Consider the following 25,000-nt stretch of genomic DNA (forward strand, 5'->3'; position numbering starts at 1 on the left):
CCCTCTAACCATGTATAACCATCTATCCATCCATCCATCTTTTAGTGAGAGAAATTGGAGAGGACACAGATTCTTCAATCTCTCCCATGTACGCAAACACACACACACACACACACACACACACACGCACACACACACACACACACACGCGCACACATATCAGTCTTGAGCACATGTGGGGACATTCCATTTATTTAAATTCACGGTCTGACTCTGACCTTTGAACATTGACCTCTCCCTTCAACAGTGAAAAAAGCCCAGACTTGACCCCCAAATCACCCCCATATAAAATCCCCCCCCCACGCATACATGATCTCTCTCTCTCTCTCTCTCTTTATCTCTCGCTCTCTCTCTTTATCTCTCTCTCTCTCTTTATCTCTAACACAAGCAGTGGCAGTTCTCTTGAATGTGTTTCGCTAGTGTGCATACACACCTATGTGTGTATATGTGTTTGTGTGTGTGCGCATGTGTGAGTATGCGTGTGTGTGTGTGTGTTTGTGTGTGTATCTATGAGTGTTTGTATCTATATTTGTGTGCACGTGTTTGTTTGTATCTATATTTGTGTGTGTTTGTGTCTATTTGTGTTTGTGTGTCTCTGTATGTGCGTTTGTTTCTGTGCATGTGTGTGTGTGTGCCTGTGTGTGTGTATGAGGTGATGAATGAGTCATTTAGTAGAGTGTGTGTGATTAATCCTGACAGAGTGTTAATACAGAGAGATGACCACAGACAAGATGGAATGCTTTTAAAAAAACACTTTGACGCTCTGTGTGAGTGAGTGTGTGTGTGTGTGGTTGCGTGTTTGTGTGTGTGTGCTCGTTTGTCAATGTGTGTCCAATGTGTGTTTATTTAGGAATGTGTGATTGTGAGTGTGTGTGTGAATGTGTATATATATATATATGTGTGTGTGCATGGGTGCAGAAGAATGTTTATATTTGGGTGTGTGCATCCACGTGTGTGTGTGTATTTATATGTGTGAGTGTGTGTGTGTGTATGTGCTCGAATCAGCATACCTGTGTGTGTATGTGTATGGTATAATGTGTGTGTATGAATGTGTGTTATCTTACTGTTCGCCAATAGTTGTTGCTGCTGCTGTAGTTGCTGTTGATTGACGCCTCCTAGTACCGCCCCCCTGGCCCCACATGTAGCCCCGCCCCCTGCCAAGCCCCCTCCAACATGACTTCCAGAGGAGGGGCTGGTCAGCCGCTCCTTATCCCAGGAACACTCACTCCCTCCTGGGGACAGAGCGGAGAGAGTAAGGGCCGGTCCACACCAGTCTATAATCTGATGATTGCGTGATGTCTTGTGATGAATTGTCAATCTTGCTGATGTTAAATTTGTTTAAACACGTCTCTATATATTTGCCTCATCTCCTACCTCCCTTCCTACCTGCTCCCCCTCTCACTCTCTCTTTATCTCCCTCGCTTCTCCCCTGTCTCTCCCCCTCCCCCTCCCTCCTTTCCTCCCTCTCTCTCCAATCCTCCCTCCCCCCCTCTCTCCCTACTCTCTCGCTTCCTCGATCATCCATCTTCATCTCCCTCCATTAGTTTAAATTAGCAACTGTCTCTCTCAGTTATTACCTACACAACTCCCTCTGCCCCACGCATTTGTGCGTGCACGTGTGTGTGTCTGTGTGTCTGTGTTTGTTTGTGTGTGTGCATGTGGAGCCCATATTTGTTTATTTGCATGTATGCATTTTGCTTTATCTGTGTGTGTGTGTGTGTGTGTGTGTGTGTGTGTGTGTGTGAGTGTGTATATTTTTTGTGTGAGTGCTTGTGTGTGTGTGTGTGTGTGTGTGTGTGTGTGTGTGTGTGTGAGCTTGCGTGTGTGTGTGTGTATGTCACTGGGGAAGAAAGGAAAATAAACAGATGAACAGATGTTCTCTCTCTTTCCTTTAGTCTCTCTCTTTCGTCTTCTCACCCGGTGTGTGTGCGTGTATGTGTGAGTCTCTCTCTCTTATCTCCCTCCTTTGTCTCTCTCTCTCTCTCTCTCTCTCTCTCTCTCTCTCTCTCTCCCATATAAGGTCTGGCTCTCGCTCACAAACTGTCTTTCAGTTATTCCCCACTTTTGGTTCCATTCCATTGAATAAACTTTATTGACACGCATGTCTGCGCATGACCCAAACATACACAGTGACATTGTAACCATCACGATAAAGGACAATGCTCTATCTATTTCTTTCTCTATCCTGCTGCACACCTCCCTATCACTCCATCGCTCTTCCACTCCTTTCATGATTGTCCTTTCCTTCTCTCTATTGCACTGTATGAGCGATCTAGTGTGTCACACACACACACACACACACACACACACACACACACTGCCTCTCTGAATCAAACACAAAACATGGAAAAGGATAAAAGAAGCGAGTGATTGAATAAATATAAAGAGAGAAATAAAGGAGGAGGATGGAAGAGGAGTAACTCTATAGCCCTGACTCAGGTCAGGCTGAAGAACGAGAGAGAGAGAGAGAGAGAGAGAGAGAGAGAGAGAGAGAGAGAGAGAGAGAGGTTAATAAGAGACAGAATAATAAACAGACAAATGGAAACTGAATCTCCTCTCTGTCTCTCTCTTTCTTTGTGTTTTTACTTCTTTTCAATAATTCACACCAGCACAAAACACAAAGCTCCTGTACACACGCAAACACAAATGTATGCACACATGCACACAGACACACACACAGTGTGTGTCAGTGCAAAGTAGAAGTCTTGAGATGTTGGGGTGTGTGCGGGTGTGTGCATGCGAGTTTTTGAGTGTGTGTGTGTCTGTGTGTGTGTGTGTGTGTGGGGAGGGGGGGGGGGGCGGTGCGTATGTGAGTGAGTCTGTGTGTGTGTACCTGTGTTAGAGTGCATGTCATCGTTGTCAGACTCGTTGCCGTTCTGGAGACTCAACATAAGCTTCATCTTCTGCAGCTTCTGGAGTTCAGCCATGGCAGCTGCCGTCAGCCCTGCACACACACACACACACACACACACACACACACACACACACACACACACACACACACACACACACACACACACACATTTTAATAGAAGTATGGAAATATACGAGCAACATGGTAACATACGAACAATATGGTAACGCATTTGTTCTATTTAGTCCACTGTTGGCTGCCTACACCGTCGGTGTATGAATCTGTTTCTAAATGTATACCCTTGGGATTGTGTGTATGAATGGGTGAATGTGTCTATGAATGGAATAATGTCATTATGTGTATGAATACCTGTAAGAATGGGTGAATGTGTGTATGCATGGGTGAATGAATGGCTGAAGGTGTGTAAGAATGGATGATTGCAGTCCATTTGCCATCACGTACACAAGTTTGAAAGGCGAGCCCCTGACCATCTATCTATTGTCTGGTACAGCAGAATATCTGACCAATCAGTCTCTCTCCTCTCCTGCCTACCCATCATCCTTTGTGGCTGTAGAGCTTTCGTGTGAAACTCTACTGGTTGAGGAGTGGTTTCACTGATACCACACACACACACACACACACACACACACACACACACACACACACACACACACACACACACACCAGTTCTTTGTGCTCTGGTGTGTGTTTCTGTTAACTGACCTGGAATTGACTTCTATACACGACAACCAGCAGAGTGAGAGGGGATGACCCTGGTGTGTGTGTGTGTGTGTGTGTGTGTGTGTGTGTATTTTAATCAAATGTGCCCTTTAGCTATGCTCTTTTGTTAGTGTGCATGTCTGCATACATGTTGTGTGTATAATTTCATCCCTGTGTATGTCTATGTGTGGCGGTGTGGGCTTGTGTGTGTGTGTGAGTGTGTGTGTAGACTGTAGGTCAGTTGGTTTTGCTCTGGTCACGCTTGAGGGCCTACAAGGAATGCCCATTAGACACACACAAACACACACAGACACACACACACACATACACTCACACACACTATAAAGGAGAGGAGTGTCCGAAATGAAAGACGGCTGTCAACAGTTAAGAAGTTTAATAAGATGAATTTATGGAGGGAGGGTGGCGAGAGGAGAGAGGGAGGGGGTGAAATAAGGAGGCATGCAATAAGGAAGGTATGCAAGAGAGAGAGAGAGAGAGAGAGAGAGAGAGAGAGAGAGAGAGAGAGAGAGAGAGAGAGAGAGAGAGAGAGAGAGAGAGAGAGAGAGAGAGAGAGAGAGAGAGAGAGAGAGAGAGAGAGAGAGAGAGAGAGAGAGAGGGGGAGAGAGGTGAACATCTCGAAGATGTAAAATTGGGATTATCGATGTATAAAAAAATGTCAAGACTTTTAAACTCGCCAATTATTAAAAATACTTTTCATGCCTTTCAGATATGTCAATTTAACAGAGAAAAAGAGAGGGGACAGAATAGAGGGGGAGAGGGAAGAGAGAGAATAGGGAGAAGACAGAGAGGAGAGAATGAGGGACGAGAGATGGGAGGGAGGTCGAGACAGAAGAGAGAGAGAATCACAGAATAAACAAGGTGAAAGAGGCGGATGGATTGATGAAGAGCAACCAGAGCGAGAAAAGATGGGATAAAGAGAGAGAGAGAGAGCGATAGAAAGAGTGAGAGAGGGAGAGGATTGAGCAGAAGATTGATAGAAAGGGGGGGAAGGATGGTGGATATGAAGACAGAAGGTGGGGATGGACCGGGATAGAGGCATTAAAGGAAGAGGGGATGATGAAATGAAAAAGAAAACAAGACATAGTAAGAAGAATGAGAGAGTCGCGGTAGGAAGATGGATGGATGACAGAGAGAGAGAGCAGTAGAGAGACCATGTGTTCGGCTGGTAAATAGAGCGAAGGGGTGGCAGACAGACAGGGAGGGGGCTATGAAGGATGTCTAAGGTCGACCGTGTCATGCCACAAAATATAAATAAAGGTTGTCAAATTCAAAATGAAGAGCCATCACCCAGAGGGGAAACCAGTCAGGGGAGAAGGCAAGAAAATGTAGATTTTGAAACATCAGGGCCGCAATACGCATGAAAGAGAGAATTTAAACAATATTCGGTTTAAATGAGACCTACAATTGATGCCTAATTTTCGGAAATAATAAATGTTGAAATTAGTGTTTTTTGCAGTGATTTTCCACTATTTTATAGATTTATTTATTGTTTTCTTATCTCATGTTGCTTCAAGTTTCAAACCCATATAACAAAATGATTGTCTACTTATAAACAGAAAAATGTAAAGGTAAATAAATTGATTTTTCTTTACGTGATCATCTGAATGAACGAATGTGGGAAAGGACTCTGTAAAACAGACACAATTAATATATAGCAAATAATATACATTAAAAGAAAGTAAGAAACAACCAGTTTGTAACAGACTGACTTGATGTTAAAACATCCAATCTAGAGTGGAAAAGATCTGGAAAGGTCATAGTTTTGGAAAAATGTGTGTTATCCAAAGTGTTGAAGGTTATAATTCATCTGTATTCCAGAAGGAGGGCCGAGAGGAAGAGAGACAAAGATTAAAGTGAGCGAATATAAGAAGAGGTTCTCTGAATGTCCCAGCACACATCGATTACCTTACCAGCACGCACTCACACATACAGGCTCACACACATGCTCGGACACAGTCTGAATGTCCGCTTCGCCTCAATGCAACCAGGACACACACACACACACACAGACACACACACACACACACACACACACACACACACACACACACACACACACACACACACACACACACACACACACACACACACACTCTTCCTCTCTAATCGATGTGTGTCTTCTGTGTCCACGGTTACCGGCCATCGACCCGGTCACTAATGGCGACCACGGAACCTTGGGAATTAGTCAGTGATTGATTGACAGACTTCTTCAAAGCTGCACCTTTAAGTGTGTGTGTGTTTGTGTTTGTGTTAATTTTTCAGTGCAAGTGTCTATGTGTGTATGTGGCTGTGTGTGTTAATTTATGAGTGTGTGTGTGTGTTTGTGTGTGGTTATGTGGTTGTGTGTGTGTGTGTGTGTGTGTGTTGATCTGTCCCTAGTGAGTTCCCCATACTTTGTTTATTCACCTCCGGAGAATGCTGGAGAGAATGAAGAAAGAGAGAGAAAGAGAGGAGAGGGAGACAGAAGGAGGGGAAGTACAGAAGGAGGAGATGGAGGAATAGAAAAGAGAAAGAGAGAGATTCGAGGAGAGAGAGAGACGTTGTTACATTTGCTCCAAAACAAGCAGGGAGTTTCAGAGTGAGCACTGTACGATAAAGTTGAACAAGTGGTCATCCAGGCTCATAAAACCTCCCTGGTGTCGGCTCTGTCTCGACTGCTCTGGTCTACATTGGTTGTGTTGGATCTGTTTCTACCGCTCTGGTCTACATTGTGGCTGTAGATCTGTTTCTACCACTCTGATATACATTGTGGCTGTAGATCTGTCTCTACTGCTCTGGTCTACATTGTGGGGGTAGGTCTGACTCTACTGCTCTGGTCTACATTGTGGGGGTAGATCTGTCTCTACTGCTCTGGTCTACATTGTGGCTGTAGATCTGTCTCTACTGCTCTGGTCTACATTGTGGGTGTAGATCTGTCTCTACTGATCTGGTCTACATTGTGGCTGTAGATCTGTTTCTACTGCTCTGATATACATTGTGGGGGTAGATCTGTCTCTACTGCTCTGGTCTACATTGTGGGGGTAGATCTGTCTATACTGCTCCGTCTACATTGTGGCTGTAGATCTGTCTCTACTGCTCTGGTCTACATTGTGGGGGTAGATCTGTCTCTACTGCTCTGGTCTACATTGTGGCTGTAGATCTGTCTCTACTGCTCTGGTCTACATTGTGGCTGTAGATCTGTCTCTACTGCTCTGGTCTACATTGTGGCTGTAGATCTGTCTCTACTGCTCTGGTCTACATTGGGGGGTAGATCTGTCTCTATTGCTCTGGTCTACATTGGAGGGTCGGACTTGTATCTACTGCTCTGGTCTACATTGTGGTGGTGGGTGTGTCTCTACTGCTCTTGTCTAAATTGTGCCGGTGGATCTTTCTCTCCTGCTCTGCTCTTCATTGTGGTGTTGATTGTGAGGATGGGCTTCAACAGGCCCCAGGATGGAGGTTGTTCTGATGGTGATGGAAAGACTTCCACACCACTCTCTCCACCACACCACCTCCCTGAGCTGCGTGTCCAGATCCCACCCCATTTGGTCACGGTTTAATATTTAATACCCCCCTCACCTACTTTTCAGACCAAGTGCACTCTCTCTCTCTCTCTCTTTCACTGTCTTCTCTCTCTCTCTCTCTCTCTCTCTCTCTCTCTCTCTCTCTCTCTCTCTCTCTCTCTCTCTCTCTCTCTCTCTCTCTCCCTCACTGTCTTCTCTCTCTCTCTCTCACTGTCTTCTCTCTCTCTCTCTCTTTCACTGTCTTCTCTCTCTGTCAATGTCTCTCTCTCTTTATATTTCTCTCTCACCCTATCCCTCTCCCTCCCTATGTCTCTCTCGCTCACTCTTCATAACACTTTGAATAAAAGCGAGAGGGGGAAAACAGAGCATATTGCTCTTTGTGTTCTGAATTTAGAAACGTTCTGTTCTGGCTTTTATTCCCGGTGTTTGTGTTTGTGTTTTTTTTTTCTTATCTCTTAAGGTAAGTGCGCTCCGGCACTCGGAGTGCCAATTTACAAGCGCTCCCGAACCCGAGGAGCGACCGCTGACTCAGGTGGATTCCAGTTTTAGTGCTCTTTGATCGGCCATCCCTCGCTCTCCCCACGGAGGTCCCGCTCCGCTATTAGCTCGCCATCTTTCCCGCGCCGCCATTTTGTGTTTGCTTTTCGAGTTTGTCGCCGAAGCCTGGAATGCCGGACGGTTTCTCTTCCTCTCATCTTTTAAAAAACAGAATGGCTTAAATTGTCGAGCAGCGACAAACTTGAACTTTCAAGGTTAATATTTTGTCATATAGTTTGTTGGGGAATAGTCACTACTCAACCTTAATGTACGTGACAAACAACATGGAACAGAAGAATTAACAGAATTAACAGAAGCTCTAAGTAGCTAATCTAGCTAATTTCTGTCTGAACGTGCTTTTATTGCTTCGATCTCGGAGTGGGAAGACATGACGTTCTGAATGTGATTATAAGCCCCGAGATTTAGAACGATGACTTCCAGGTAAAAATATGACAGCTGTTTTAAATTTACTGCAGTACTTACACAGTTTCATTTGTATTCACTTTACTACTCGATTCTTCCTGTGTGAGCGTAGAATACCTAAGTGGTACAGACATATATTGGCTTACGTTAAGTGTATAAAGACATATTCTTCTGTACATTTTCTGTCGTTTTGTCACTTTCAATTTGCTTCTCTTTTTTCTACCAATATCCTGTACTTTCTGCTAATTTCCTGTCTGCAATCAGTATTTTCTTATCTTATCTTATCTTATCATGCCATATTAAGGTAACGTTTCATTTCATAAAAAGGAAAATTTGATTTTGCTTTAATTAATTACATTAATATAAATGCATTTATATAGTGCTTTTCAAGGGCAGCGCTTTACATAATGAGTATATGTGTCTATGTGTATGTGTGTGTGTTTATTCGTGGGGGTATGACACCTCATCCACTCTGCTTTACAAATTACAAACGAAACCAGTGGCACTAACTGGTCATGTGACTTGTTTTCCACCCCTAACAGGAAGTTAGGGGCGGAAGTTAAAATGATCTGTGCCCACGAAAAGTGTGCATCGATTGGTCCGAATTGCATAGTTCGTAGATGAAGTTCAAGTTTAGGAATATAGAATATGTGTCCATGTTTAATTACGCTTTTTAAAGAAGTGTCCATTGTGCATCAGTGCTTTTGTTTGCGTTGGTCAGCGAGGAATGAATAAAGATTATCTCCATTAGAGAGAAGAGGAGATTGGAGTGGAGAGGAGGTGAAGGAGAGAGAGATGAAAGGCAAACCAAATGTCACTTAACCATCTCCAGCTCTCTCGCTCCCTCTCTCTCTAGCTCTCTCTGCCTCGCTCTACCTCTCTCTCTAACACAGCAGGTGCACATAAGAGTGTTCAGATGAGGGCATTCTTTTGACGACAAGATTGAAAGCACTTCATCTATAAACTAGATGTGTGTGTGTGTGTGTGTGTGTGTGTGTGTGTGTGTGTGTGTCTGTGTGTGTGTGTGTCTGTGTGGTTAGAAGACAAGGCCCTCCATTGAGCTGTTTTTGAAGAAAATTAACAAGTCAAATTAGTACTGCAGCAAGCTGCATAGGTTATGAAACACACACACACACACACACACACACACACACACACACACACACACACGCAGATGCAAGCACAGACACATGCACACACACACACACACACACACACACACACACACACACACACTTTATTATATTTGTTCTTTCACTTACCTTCCTCTCTAGAACTATCCTCCCCTCATTTGTTTATTCTACACCCTAATCTCTCCCCCGTCACTCTCTCTCTCTATCTCTCTCTCTCTCTCTCTCTCTCTCTCTCTCTCTCTCTCTCTCTCTCTCTCTCTCTCTATCTCCCCCCGCTCTCTCTCTATCACTTTCTCCCTCACTCTCCTTATTGCTTCTTCCTTGTATCCATCATCTCTTCCTCTTTTCTTTCCTTCTATCACTTTGATAAATTCTGGCCTGTGATTGGTCCAGCCCACCCATAGCCATGGTGCCCACGAGGTCATAAACGGCCCATCTCCCCCGGCAACCCATCGTCTCCATGGATGCATCGCAACCACGTCGGCCAACTGTGCACTTTTGTGTGTGTGTGTGTGTGTGTGTGTGTGTGTGGAAGCAAGAGACAGAGAGAGAGAGGGAGAAAGAGAGAGAGAGTGTGTGTGTGTGTCTTTGTGTGTGTGTGTATGTGCGACCTAATGAGCGATCATAACTGAGCAAATGTTTTTTCTGGATTCCACTAATGTCCGACCCACACACACACACACACACACACACACACACACACACACACACACACACACACACACACACACACACACTCACGTTACATGCCTAACATGCATGCACAGACACACACATCATACACCTGATATGTGTGCAGTCATTAACATGTGTATGTGGTTGTGTGTGTGTGTGTGTGTGTGTGTGTGTGGTCATTAGTATGCCACAGTGTGCTGTGTCCATATGTCACTAAACACAAGCATGTTTTATTTATCCTGAAGAGAGAGGGCGAGAGAGCGAGAGGGAGGGAGGGGAGAGGGAGTTCAAGGAAAGACAAGATAGGGGGTGAGAAAGAGAGATAGACTGCTCAAGAAAACCGGATATTATAAAGGAGAAGACTATTTAGGGATTATGGAAGAACAGAGTGCGAAAGAGAGACAGAGAGATGGAAAGAGGACTAGAGTAGGGGAATGAAGGCTGGACAAGGAAAAGAAGGAGAAGAGAGAAATGTACTGAAGGAAAGAGAGGAGAAGACAAGGCTTTGAGGGGAGGGAAGGAAAAGAAAAGGATGAGCGGAGAGAAAGAGGAGAGAGGAAGGGAGGGAAGGAGGGAGGGAGGGTGGGAGGGACAGATGGAGGAGTGGGACCCCAGAGACGTGTCATTCATCACACCACCATGCGGCCTCATCCCTTTCTTTTCACTCTCTCTCTCTCTCTCTCTCTCTCTCTCTCTCTCTCTCTCTCTCTCTCTCTCTCTCTCTCTCTCTCTCTCTCTCTCTCTCTTTCTTTGGAAAGGGGGATGAGAGGGGCGAGAGAGAGAGAGAGAGAGAGACGAAAGATGGATGTCATGACAGGAGCACAAGAAAAGAAGAGAAGATGGACAGAAGAGGGAGGGATGGGGGGATGGAGGGGTAGAAGGAAGGAGGGGCGAAACACAAGGGAAGAAGGCAGGATGATATCAAAGAACAGAGGAGAATAGAATTTAGAATAGACTGTTTGTATGGCTGCACGCACAAGCGACACGCAGGCGTGTGTGTCAATGTGTTGAAGAAATGTGAAACATTGCAGTCGACTCCTTTGTAAGGGTGAATGAAAGGCCACACACACACACACACACACACACACACACACACACACACTTGGCCTTACCAGTGTGTGAGAGCAGATTTGGGGACAGCAGGCCTGGGAGGCCAGCGTGGAGGAGCCTGGGGCTTTCCTGGAGCCCTACCCCAGAACAGCGCTTTGGAGGTCGGCCTGGTCGAGAGCTGGGGGGGGGGGGGGGGGGGGGGGAGACAAATTTGTGCCATTAGTATGTTGCTGATAGATGTAAATGATAATACAATTGAGTGAAATACAGTGCGAGAGAGACATAGAAAAGAGGGAGAAAGGGAGAAAGGGAAAAGAGGGAGAAAGGGAGAAGAGGGAGAACGGAAAATGTGTTTAGCCGTGACTAAATGAGCTGTGTTGGTGCAACACACTGTCACACACACACACACACACACACACACACACACACACACACACACGATAAGGAAACAATTGTAAATTTGCCAGTGAGCAAAGAAAGACACACATACAAATATGGCTCCCTTCCTCTTTCTCTCTCTCTCTCTCTCTCTCTCTCTCTCTCTCTCTCTCTCTCTCTCTCTCTCTCTCTCTCTCTCTCTCTCTCTGTCACTGTCACTCTCACACACACACACCAGCATGCATGCATGCATTTGTGCAGAAACACAAACACACTCGCACACACACACACACACACACACACAGGAGGTGCGCAAGCAGGCCAACTCTCAGTGGGGAGGCAAAGTAACAGATGGCCGTCCAAAGTCATTTACACCTAGAGAGAGAGAGAGAGAGAGAGAGAGAGAATGGGGGAGAGAGAATGGGGGGATAGAGAGGTAACGGAGAGCGAGGTGGAGAGAGAGAGAGAGAGAGAAAATGAAAGAGAGAGATAGTAGGTGGAGTGATTCTGAAAAAGCTCAAATTCTCCTGCATACACCAGTGCACAAGAACAGACCAGAACAAGTAGAGCAGAATAGAATAGAATAGAAGAGAATATAATATAGTGGAGCATTAAGAACATTAGAAGAGCAGTGAGGAGAACAAACGTAGAGAGTAGAGGAGAGCGGATCAGGAGAGGACGGTTTAAACTATGAAGAGATGGGAAAAATGTGTGAAAATCGTAAGGTGTTATCCATGTTCAAGAGTTATCCAGATAGAGAGAGAGGGAGAGAGAGAGGGAACCAAAGAGAGGAAGAGCGAGGAGAATTAGTGTGAGAGGACAAAAAGTGTGAACCTTCACTTTTACTTTGACCTCATCTTCACCTCTCTATCGCACTCAAACACACACACACACACACACACACACACACACACACACACACACACACACACACACACACACACACAGAGGTATTAGAACCTCTCCATCAACATGCGTTTTATTACCTTCTAAGCACACTCTTTCGCTTTCTCTATCTCATGCTTTGTGAAACAGTGTTTTGCGTGTTATGTGGTAAAACTATGTTTAAAATGGTGTACCCTGTGCTAAGACTTGTAAGTGTGTGTGTGTGTGTGTGTGTGTGTGTGTGTGTGTGTGTGTGTGTGTGTGTGTGGGTGTGTTTAAGCATGCATGTGTGTAAAGGACACATGATATCACAGTCCTTATTAGCCGTACAGTTCTTTGTTCAAAGTAATGACTGCAGCGTGTGTGTGTGTGTGTGTGTATATGTGTGTTTGTGTGTGTGTGTGTGTGTGTGTGTCTGTGTGTGTGTGTGTGTGTCCCGTAGGGTAGCCATATGTTGGGCATTAATCCTCGTCAACAGTCCACTCTCTATAGCACACTGAGTATATAGAACAAAGAGCAGGTCACACACACACACACACACACACACACACACACACACACACACGGCTGCTAACCTTGCATTACCGTTGAATCTTTGTCCTGCGTGACCATTTATTTTAACCATTAACCTACTGTAACTTTAATGATCTAACAAACATAATAGAGACAGACACACAGACAGAAAGACGGAAGGGTAGGTAGATACATAGATAGAGAGGGAGAGGGATATAGAGAGGGAGAGAGAGGGAGAGAGAGAGAAAGGGAGAGAGAGAGATAGAGAAATCCAGATAGACCGACAGAGACTCACATTACCGCTGCAACACACCTATGTTTAACCTTTGACCCCCGACCCCCTGAACCGTGTGTCCTCACAGCCGTGGCCCTTGTCTTCTGTCATGTTTCACCTCCATTCACTAATACACCAGGAGGGGAGTCCTACTGTTATCATTCTATAGCATTGCTCCTGAACATGAAACCCTGGTTTAAGGTCTTGAACATGAATCATTTCATTTAATTTATTTAAATGAGGTTGATTGTATTCATTCATAATTTAGCCCATTAAAGACAGTATCAAAAATCTGTGTGTGTGTGTGTGTGTGTGTTTGTGTGTGTGTCATAAACACTCTCATAAAAACATGCAAACATATACACACACAAACACACACACACAACTACACACACACACACTCCTCCCCGATGGTCGTTTCTATGGTGACTGATCCTTGATCAATACTCTGTCATTGGCTTTGATGGCTGGTCAGGGTCACACACGTACACACACACACACACACACACACACACACACACACACACACACACACACACACACACACACACACACACACACACACACACACACACACACACACACACACACATAGGCATGGCGGTGAATAAGTATGGACTTACTAAGATTGATTTAGTTATGCACTATGGTTTCACACACGCACACACAAACACACACACGCGAACACACACACGTACACACAAACACACACACACATACAGACACAGACAGACACACACACACGCGCGCGAACACACACGCGCGCGAACACACACACGCACACACAAACACACACACACACACACACGGAGACAAGGAGGAGTTTATCAAAGCCTAGTCAAGTCAATATGTGGGTTAGCTAGCAGGGTCAACAGTCTTTACCCAGAATCTCTTATCCCTCTGTCCTGCTCCCCCCTCTCTCCCTCTTTCTCTCTCTCTTCTCTCTATCGCTACATTTCAATCTCTTTGTCCCTCTCTCCTTTATTTGTCATTTCTCTCTGTCTGATATTTCATCCAACGTCCCTCTCCTCTGTCCGTCTATGAATGTCTCCACTCTCCTCTCTCTTCCTCTTCTTTACTTCTTCTCTCCCTCCCTCCCCCCCCCTCCCCCTGGTCAGGAATAGGGTGCGGGGGGGAACAGACTCTCCTCGTCTCCCTTTCATCTCTCTGTCATTGATTCTCTGCATCACCCTTCTCTCATCCTTTCTTCGATGTCTTAGTAATCCTTCTCTTTTTCTTTCTTGGCTTTTACTTTATTCTATCGTTCTCCCACTCAATCTCTCCGTCTCTCCATCCCTCCATTTCTGTTTTCAGCCCCTGACAGATTCCATCAGAAAGAACGAAGGATTGGGTCTCTCTCTTTTTCTCGGCCCACCTCGACTCTCTCTCTCTCCCTCTCCTTCTCCCTCTCTCTCTCTTGCTCTCTGTTTGGTTTTTATTCTTTGTCTGCTTGGAGAACAATCCATTCTTTTTAAAGAGACACCAGAGAAATAGGATATATGTTCACACACACGAAAACACACACAACCCCACACACACACACACACACACACACACACACACACACACAGGGGATCATCATCATGGACACTCACGGACTGAAAGAACGATTGAGGGAGATCGACAGAGAGAGAGAGAGAGAGAGAGAGAGAGATGGATGTTTACTTTTCGCCGGGCTTCCGCCTCTTTGATTGGACAGATGAATGACTTCATTGTGTGTGTGTGTGTGTGTGTGTGTGTGTGTGTGTGTGTGTGTGTGTGTGTGTGTGTGTGTGTGTGTGTGTCTGTCTGTTGACAGCAGCAGTAATACAAGGAGAGAGAACGAGGGGAAGGAACACAACAGTAAAAACACACAGGCAGAAAAAGACAGACGAAAAACCAAGATAGGGAGAGAGACAGAGGGAGTGACAGGGAGAAACTGAGAGACAGAGAGAGAGACAGAGAGTCAGACAGTGATAGAGACAGCGAGAGACACAGGGAGAGAGACAGAGGGAGAGACAGGGAGTGACAGAGCGAGAGAGACGGAGAGAGAGAGAGACAGAGAGAGACAGAGAGAGAGAGAGATGTGTGCGTTTACACCCAGAAGTGCTTTTTACGCTTGAAGGAGGTGGACACTCATCATTAAAAGATAAATGTGACTAGGTGCAACAGAACACATTCAGCAAATGAATGTAAATAAATGATGACGCACAGAAATCATGCGATTAAATGTCTCTTGATTTTCAGAAAATTCAGATTAAAATAATTTAAATGAATTTGCGAAACATTTGGATGAAAACACACAAAGAGAGAGAGAGAGAAGTCAACGAGCGAGCGAGAGAGAGAGAGAGAGACAGGATGTTAACAATAGATATTGATTGATAAGGGAAGCCAAGCAAGACAATGGCAGCTGAAGTCCCCTTAAAACAGGATCGAAACAAAAAAGGAATACATTGATTTACCAACGACATCCTTCTGTTTATCCCTGTTCGCCTTCATCTCTCTCTCCGTTTCTTTCGGTCAACCTCTCGTGTAACATCGCTTTATTTGTATTTCTTAGATTTACTTTAAAACATCAAATAATTATTGCAACATGATCACATAAGGCAATTTCACCGCTGCTATCAACAAGTCATGTAGTCACTATTCAACATTGCTATGTGCCTGTCTGTCTAAATTTCTGTCTGTCTGTCTGCCTGTCTGTCTTTCAGCCTGTCTTTCTGCCTGCCTTTCTGTCTGTCTGTCTGTCTGTCTCTCTAGCGGAACAGGTGTGCTACGGGACGAGAGACAAAAACACTCCTGCATTTTTAAATAGCTTCCATTAAATATTAAACACACACACACACACACATACATACACACACATACACACACACACACACACACACACACACGCACATACACAAATGCTGACGAGACAAGTTATACAGGTCGATGGGCTTAGTAGTGTGTGTGTGTGTGTGTGTGTGTGTGTGTGTGTTCTGTGCGTAATGGTGTGTATGTGTGTATCGTTAATGCAAGTGCGTGCATAGTTGCCTACATGCCTGGAAAGTAAGGTAATGATGCTTAAAGTCATCACACACACACACACACACCCGCACACACACACACACGCACACGCACACGCACACACACGCTTGATACAGACAGAGGATGTTCTCACATGTTAGCATTTAAGAAGTAAAACAATCACCGATTTTTATCTCTTTCTCTCGCTCTCTCTCTCTTAAATCATATATATATGTATATTTAATATTGCTCACCGGTAAGAACTTAAGCGGCTATGGCTAGCAGTTGAAGCCTCACTAGACCTTTAGCTGTCATAACCTCCATGAAGCGACAAAGAGAAGGAGTGAGAGAGGACGAGAGAGAGAGAGAGAGAGAGAGAGAGAGAGAGAGAGAGAGAGAGAGAGAGAGAGAGAGAGAGAGAGAGAGAGAGAGAGATGAAGAAGTGTGACACATGAACGAGAGAACAGAGTGCAGCAGGGAATGAAAGGATGAGGAAAGAGGGCTGAAAGAGTAATGGACGTATGGTTGGAGTAGACTTAGAATAGAGGAAAATGAAAGAGGGAAAAAGAGGTGGAGGACAATGGTGGATTCAATTAAATTCAAGTCAATTCAATTCAACTCCGTTCAATTCAAGTCAACTCAATTCAATTTGTAAAGGGATGTTGCCAGAGCTGTGAGAAACGTCTTGTGTCGAATCTTTCTCTTTCCTCCTCCTCTCCCCTTAAACCATCTCTTGACACGCACTCATCCTGTAAACATCTGTCTCTCTCTGTCACACCTCCCTCCTCCTCTCTCTGCTCATTCTCTTCCCCCTCCCTCCTCATTCCCTCCCCCCCCCCCCTTCCTTCTCCTCCCCCTCTCCCTCCTTCACCTGAAGCTAAATTTACATCCATTTATCATTTGTCCTTGTCCTTCCATTTTCATCCATCCATCCACTCTTCAACTTTCCCTCTCTCTCTCTCTCCCTCTCCTCTTCCCTCCCTCTCTCACTCACACTGTGAGGGACAGTGTTCTGGTTGGTCGTCTGTTCAGCGCCAGGTCACTGGTGGACAGTAATGACTCTTAATGCAGTGCATTATTCTACCATCATCTCATGCCCACCCAGCACCTCACCGCCCTTCTGTCCATCCCCTGGAAGGGATGGATCCCTCCTGTGTGTGTGTATCCTTGAATGTGTTTTACTATCCTTGTGGCGACTGAGGATTATGAGGACCTTGATTTCGGAAGACGTAGGGTTATGATGAAGTACAGTTATGAAGAACAAGGATTATGAGGACCTTGGGTGAGAGACCCTAGAGTTATGGAGACCCAGAGTTATGAGGGCCAAGACTCTAGAGCTTCATAATCATAGGTCCCCGTAAATCTAAGGCCTAGAATTATGAGGACCTATGGTTATGAAGCTCTAGTGTTATGAGGACCAAGAATTATGAGGACCTAGACTCAGGCGGACCTATGGTTATGTGTACCAAGATTTATGAGGACCTAGAGTTAGGCGGACCTATGGTTATGAGTACCTAGAATTATGAGGACCTCAGTTAGCAGGGTGTGGTCAAATACAGGCCTAACGATACCTCTGAGGTCGTCACTGTGATTAAGGAGTGTATCAATAAAGTTGATTTGATCTGATTGAAGCATGTTCCCACTTTCCCACCATCGTCATTGATCTTCATGGTTTAAAACTCAAACCACAACGGTATATCTGAAGTTCATGTTTAATATAACGTCTGTTTAACACGATGCTTTGTCTTCCTCTTGCTCATTGTCTCTCTCTCTCTCCCTCTCTCTCTCTCTCTCTCTCTCTCTCTCTCTCTCTCTCTCTCTCTCTCTCTCTCTCATGGTTCTCCTCATCTCTTTATTGTTCTTTGCATTATCCCTGCTTCCCCCCTCTCTTCCTCTCTCTCTCTCTCCCTCTTTTCTCTCTATTATTCCCTTCTTCCCTGTCCCTGAAGTGTATCACTCTTTTTCTCCTCCCTTCATCCATTGTCTTTCAATCTAGTGGGTTTGATCCCTGTTCCATCTACCATCCATCTCTCCTCCACACCTCTCGCCCTCCACATCTCCTCCCCTTCACCCCTCTCCTTGTTATTCATGACTCCCTCTCTCCCTCCCTCCCTCTCTCTCTCTCTCTCTCTCTCCCTCTCTCCCTCTCTCTCGCTGCAGTTAAGAGTCAGTGTAATGTAAATGATGTACCATCGATCGCCCCTGACAGTGCAAGGACACTCACCTCTCCTCCTCCCCTGCCCCCCCTTCCTCTTTCATCCCCCTCTTCTCACCGCTCCTGCCATCTCTCTCTCTCTCCCCCTCTCTCTCGCCCCTACCTGTCATCTTTTATATCCTTCCCTGCTTCGTCTCTCTTTCTCTCTCTCTCTCTCTCTCTCTCTCTCTCTAGCTTCCCCACTCTCCACCCATGTCTTCTTTCATTTCCCTTGTCTATATCTTGCTGTTCTCTTCTTGTATTTCTATCGGTTATATCTCTGTTGTTCCTCTCACTTGCCTTCCTTTATTCTCTTCTTCTTTTATTTTGTTGAAAAGTAAATCCAGATAACTAACAACAACAGAATTACCAAAGAAAAGACCTGATAGCTATTGTTCTCTCTATATTTTTTTCTCGCATTCTCTCTTTACATACATATTCAAAAGGTTCAATAATGCAATAAATTAATTAGAATTACACAGACGGCATCAAACATGCTGTACCTGGAACCATCAATGTCCAGCTTCTAATCTTGAATTTAAAACCCTCTGACAGAATAATAATCTCCGGTGCTCGAGCAAGGGACGGTCAGAATAACACACGTTTAACCCCCAGATCCAGCCCCGATCTGTGTTCCAGTCCGGTACGGTGTAGCGCGTTCTGTGTTTCTGTACGTAACATGAGGCCGTGAGCAGTATGAAATCCACCTGAGCTTTCCCCCGCGTGTTGTAATGAGCCATTTGGCCAGAGGGGGTGCTGTTTCTCAGGGTTAGATTAATCACTGTTAAAGTTTTTAAATATAATATAAGATAATCAGATAATAATTATGACAGAACACGATGTCATTAAATTATTATTTATCATTGAGTATTTGTTCATGGAGCAAGATGCCCTAAACCCTACAAGATCCTTAAAACTTGTATCTATGCTGTCTAATACCTACCTGCTCCTCAATGACCTGTACTCACTGTGAGTCACTTTGGATGCAAGTACCTGTGTGAATGTTCAACTAAATAGTAGCGTACATAAATATATACAGATAAATATAGAAATATCAATATTGATTCAGTTTAGGTAATGTGATAATAAATTTGAGTTTATCCCAGTGTCTGTCTGTCTGTCTCTCTCTCTCTCTCTCTCTCTGCCCTGCTCCTTCTTCTTCTCTACCTCCTTAACTCTCTCTCTTTCATTCTCTCTCTCTCTCTCTCTCCCCTCTCTCTCTCTCTCTCTCTCTCTCTCTCTCTCTCTCTCTCTCTCTCTCTCTCTCTCTCTCTCTCTCTCTCTCTCTCTCTCTCTCTCTCTCATAGAGGACACAGACAATCCAATAAACGCCCCCACACTGAACAGCTGTAGTGTGTGTGTGTGTGTGTGTGTGTGTGTGTGTGTCTGTGTAGGTGCGTGCATTGGTAGTGTGGGTGCATGTGGAGTGTGGGTGCATGTACGTGCGAAGCAGCAACTCAGCAGAAAGCGGGCGTGACATCCTTGGAGGCAGACAGAGAACGAATGTCACGGAACGAAGGAAAGGGTGAAGGAGGCGAGGGAGGAAGGAAGGAAGGGGAGAAGGAAGGAAGGAAGGAGAGAGGGAATCTCAAGGGACTTCTGAGGGACGAATGACACATGTTGTATATACATGCACGAATGCACGCACACACATGCACACAGACACAAACAAACAAACACACACACTTGCATATAATAATATATACCATCATACACAAACTTACACACACACACACACAAGCACACAGACCCTCACACACACACACACACACACACACACACAAAGTCACAAGCATACACTAATACACACACACAAACACACACACACAAATAGTGCCACCCACTGAGAGCAGTATGAGGGCAGATCCTGCAGTAAGTCGTGTTTTATGAGTGTGTATCACACAGATACACAGACAGCTGAATCAATATTAGTTTACACTGGGTCACACACACAAACACACACACACAAGCATACAAACTCATATACACACACAAAAATTCATATACACAAACTTTCTCTCTCTAACACTCACACACTCACATACAAACACACCACACAGGCAAAAATGACACACACAGACACACACAAACACGCACACTGACGTGCAATGTGTTTTATCTTTATTTTTATATGACCTTATGAAGAATTGGCCTTCTCACACATGGCAAAACAAAGACAGGACACTATTATGAAAACACATTCACACACGCACACACACACACACACACACACACACACACACACACACACAACTAGGTATAAACTGGACTAACAGTGCGGCTGTAAATTTGACAGCGATGAGGTAATTTACTGCCTTGCAGGCATCCATGTTCCCAGGCATTGAGCTCCTCACAATGCTACACATCCTCACAACAAAACACAAGCGATACATACAACGCGATTGTTGATCGATTCGTGTTCGGTAAGTTCACGGATGTTTATTTTCCTGGAACGTTTCTAGAATGTCCTTGGAACGTAACTGGAGTGTTCCGGAAATTCAGAGACGTTTTCCGTCTTTCCACGCTACCCATAATTCCCCTCACCTCCACTAGAGTACATAGCAGGCAGGGAGCTACTGTCGCTCACCACTAAGCTAATAAAGCCTGTTTGTTTTAAACCCCGAAGACATGCAAGACATGTAGCGGGGTTGGTTAATTTCCCCGCTAACTGTTTATTAGCACTGTAGCTGTGCTTAACAGGCTCTCAGTGTGGCGCTAGCATAGTCACACGGCGTGGTTTTTACGAGCCTGATAGCTCCATTACTGCTGCGCCAAATGAGGAAACTGTTCAATAACACTTGATATTTACTGCTGAGGTGCGATCAGGTGGCCACTATATAACACGCAAGCTTCCTCCGTCTGTATGTCTCTCCGTCTGTCTGTCTGTGAGAGGGTAGGTTTTATGTGTGATTCCAGTAAAACAGATTATGTTTCGCTTGCTCATTCTCTGTCTCTTGCCTTGACTCACTCACTTCCAGGAAAAAGCTCCCGTGATGTCACTGTAGTTGTGTGTAGTAGTAGTTGTGTGTAGTAGTGTAGTAAGTTGAGTTGGTTTTATCATGGACATTAAATACTGCATATAATAATATAATGCAAACATTAGCAATCACTATGCTATTAATAAAAAAAATGCAATAATTAAGCCTTGCAGTGGTTGTAGAAAATATAAATGACTCAATATAAAATATAGAATTAGAAAAGTGGGGTAAACTGTGGTTCAAACATAATAGTCTCTTAATGCTTCATCTCCAGTCTGAATGTGACCATCAATCAAGCCTCACAATGTGTGGTTGCCTTGCGCTGTCATTGGTTCATCAGATACCAACCCCTATGACATCACACACACAGCTTGTCTTGTTTAACGATGATGTCATGCAGACAATTGGTCGGCGGGAAATCCAGGAAAGAGGGGAGATGAGAGAGCATGTGGTGATGATGTAACAATGGGATCATCTGTGATGTCATCATCATAACCAGGAAGTCCATAATAAATGCATATGTTGATTTCCTTCACTGCTCTGCTCAACACATGCTCACATGGATCATGTTTAATAGTCAGATGATTGGCACCACATGTGGGCCAATCAGAGAGCAGGTCTAAGAGATGATTAGAGGAGCCAGAGATGATTGACACCACATGTGGGCCAATGAGACAACAGCCTCGGACTACATTTGATTAAAGGAGCATAGTACCGGGAGCAGATTATGAGCCAGCCAGCTAGCCAGACAGGCAGTAAGTGAGCCAGGCGGTCAGTCAGTCAGTCAGTCACCCAGCGAGTCTGTCAGCCAGCCAGTCAGTTCATTAGTAAGTCAGTACATTAGTTGGTTGTTTAAAGTTCATGATACTCATTTAAAGCTTTACTACAGTGTAAATAAAAAGATAGCCAACAAGGGACACATAGAGAGAGGGGGGGAGAGAGAGAGAGGGAGAGAGAGAGAGAGAGACTGAAAGCATAGGGATAAAGATAGGGGGATAAATCGAAGAATAAAATAATACAAAGAGAGAGAGAAAGAGAGAGGGGGAGAGGGAGAAGGGAGAAAGAGTAAAATATTGTAGCCGTAGGTTTTGTAGGTCACCCCTAACAAAGCAAGGGGGAACAACCCCCCCACACACACACACACACACACACACACACACACACACACACACACACACACACACACACACACACACACACACACACACACACACACACACACACACACACACACACACACGCAACCGCCCTCAAGCCACAAATACACTTTTTTACTTGCACACAAATGCATTCATATTCTCTGTCGCCCTCTCAAACACACACAGATACATGCACACACACACACACACACACACTCTCGAACACACAAACACACACACACACACACACACACACACACACACACACACACACACACACACACACACACACATACTTCTAAAACCTTCACGACCAATCATAGAGACCCATTAGGAAACACACATAATCAAACACACACAAACACACACCGACACACAAACACATACACACACAGGTGTACTAGTTCAGACACAAGAAAGCACACGCACAAGCATAACACAGATAGAGACAAACACACACACACAGACACACACACACACACACACTCTAATGTCATCAAGGTTTTTCCTCCATGTCGCCCCTGCATACCACGGAGTGTGTTCGTGTGTCTGTGTGTGTATGTGTGTGTGTGTGTGTGTAATAGAAAAGGACACAGGAAAGTGCGGGGAGAGAGGGAGAGTGAGAGAGTGAGAGAGTGTTCACACGCACTGCCAGCCCTGTGGTATTTATTATCATCAAGTGGGTCACTTACACACACATACAAGCACACACACACACACACACACACACACACACACACACACACACACACACACACACACACACACACACACACACACACACACACACACACACACAAATAATCAGGCAGCTTTCATCCTTCTAGGCAGGAAATGCTGCTTTTAAGCCCTGTGTGTGTGTATGTCTGTGTTCAAGTCGGGTTCATGTGCACACACAGACAGTAACACAGACACACACACACACACACACACACACACTAACACACAAAGAGAGGGCTTATCCCTTTTAAACATAAACAAAGTTCTGTATTCCACTTGCTTTCTATCTGCTAAATCACACACACACACACACACACACACACACACACACACACACACACACACACACACACACACACACACACACACACACACACACATACACACATGCATTTGCCAGGGACAAGAGAAACAGATTATCTTAGTCGCCACAGGATGGAGGGATGAGGGTGAGAGAAGAAACATATATAAGTGTTTGACAAGAGGAGAGGGGGAGGAGCCAGGGGAGAAGAAGATACATGAGGGGAAGACATTCCCTCTGTCCCCCTGCATTGTGAAGAAAGAAGGAGTGAAAGAAAGAAAGAATGAAAGAACGCGCAAAAGAAAGACAGTGCTAAAGAAAATTGGAAAGAAAGAAAGAAAGATGGACGGAAGAAATGAACCAAAATAATAACAGAAATGCGTCCCCTTGTGTAAACTGACTGTGTGAACCCGACACTGCGGCTGAGCTTTGCAAAGGTCAAAGGTCAACAGTGAGATAATAAGGCTAAAGGATGTGTGATTTGTGCGATTGGCTGTGTGTTGTGAGACTGGTATGTTCTCCTCCCAGCCAACACCAAATATGTTGGCCTAAGTGTTGATATTATTAATATTATTATTATATTCATATCGAAAAAATGTGCTAACACTTTAGTAGCAGTGTGGCTAACAATGAATAAGTTCTGATCCAAAAATTACGACATTAATTTGGAGCTCGATTTCATCCTAGGACGAATGTGTAACGTTATCAGACAGCATCATGGTTTTAGCTGTGAGAACAAATCTTTCGCATCTGCCCACACGAATATTCATCATTGTTTTCACATGAAAACTATTTTAAATATCGTGGACCAGAGTTTCCAACATATTTTTACTTTGGTGTTTGGACAGTTTTCTGTGTTTAGCTTCAGTGCTATTTGTAGTTGTATTCTAAGAGTGGGTGAATGATGAGGCTAGCTATTACACTCCGGTAGGAAAATAGAAAAAGATTTTAGTTCTGCTTGTGTTATTTCAAAATAGCTGTCAAGTTGAAAATATAGCACCAGTAGATGTTTTTATATTGCTTTTATTGGTTCTGAGAATGTAGTCCCACACAGTTGGACACACAAGGACACACAAACATGGCAAATATAGTCACAGAGAATATGTATTGTACATACGTTTGACTTGCCTGTCAGTAAAGAACATGATTCTTTATATTATAAAATATTCTCGTTAAAGATCTGTTTACAGTTGTGTGAAACTAGCGGCAGCATGACACCATGTAACATGGTGTTAGTGATAGCATGGTGTTAACGCTAGCAGAAGCATTGTGTTAGCTCTAGCATGTATTAGCAGTAGAATTAGCGTGACTTAATACAGTAGCATGGTGTTAACAGAAGAATAAGCATGATTTAAAAAAGCAGGGCGGTATTAGGATTAGCATGGTGTTAGAAGTAGCAGTAGCAGGACCTTAAGAAGTAGCATGTGTTAGCATTAGAAATAGCATGACCTAAAGCAGTAGCATGAGGGCAGAAGTTGGGGTAACTGGGACAGGCAGAATGACAGAAGGGTTAGTGGAGAGAAAGAAAACTGGAATGTGTAGACATCGTTCTACTCATCTATCTGTTTATCCATTTATCTCTCAGTGTGTGTGTGTGTGTGTGTGTGTGTGTGTGTGTGTGTGTGCCAGTGGGGTTAACACAACCACAGACACACATATAATAGGACAGCTGGAGCATGAAATCAAACAGAAAGAGAGTGAGCATGGATAGAGA

General features: G+C 44.4%; 1 protein-coding gene across 1 annotated transcript in view; it reads right to left on the reverse strand.

Moving 5' to 3' along the window:
- dachb (dachshund b) overlaps positions 1–25,000 on the reverse strand; it is a gene marked incomplete at its 5' end in the record, with an annotated part of 41,915 nt that overhangs the window by 5,614 nt on the left and 11,301 nt on the right. Inside the window, 4 exons of the mRNA XM_079758246.1 lie at positions 20–38; positions 1,065–1,232; positions 2,834–2,944; positions 10,979–11,094. Of these exons, the coding sequence (XP_079614372.1) occupies positions 20–38; positions 1,065–1,232; positions 2,834–2,944; positions 10,979–11,094 (414 nt within the window). The remainder of the gene's footprint in view (positions 1–19; positions 39–1,064; positions 1,233–2,833; positions 2,945–10,978; positions 11,095–25,000) is intronic.

This window comes from Pollachius pollachius (genome assembly GCF_949987615.1).
Source record: "Pollachius pollachius genome assembly, chromosome: 20".
Lineage (NCBI taxonomy): Eukaryota > Metazoa > Chordata > Actinopteri > Gadiformes > Gadidae > Pollachius > Pollachius pollachius.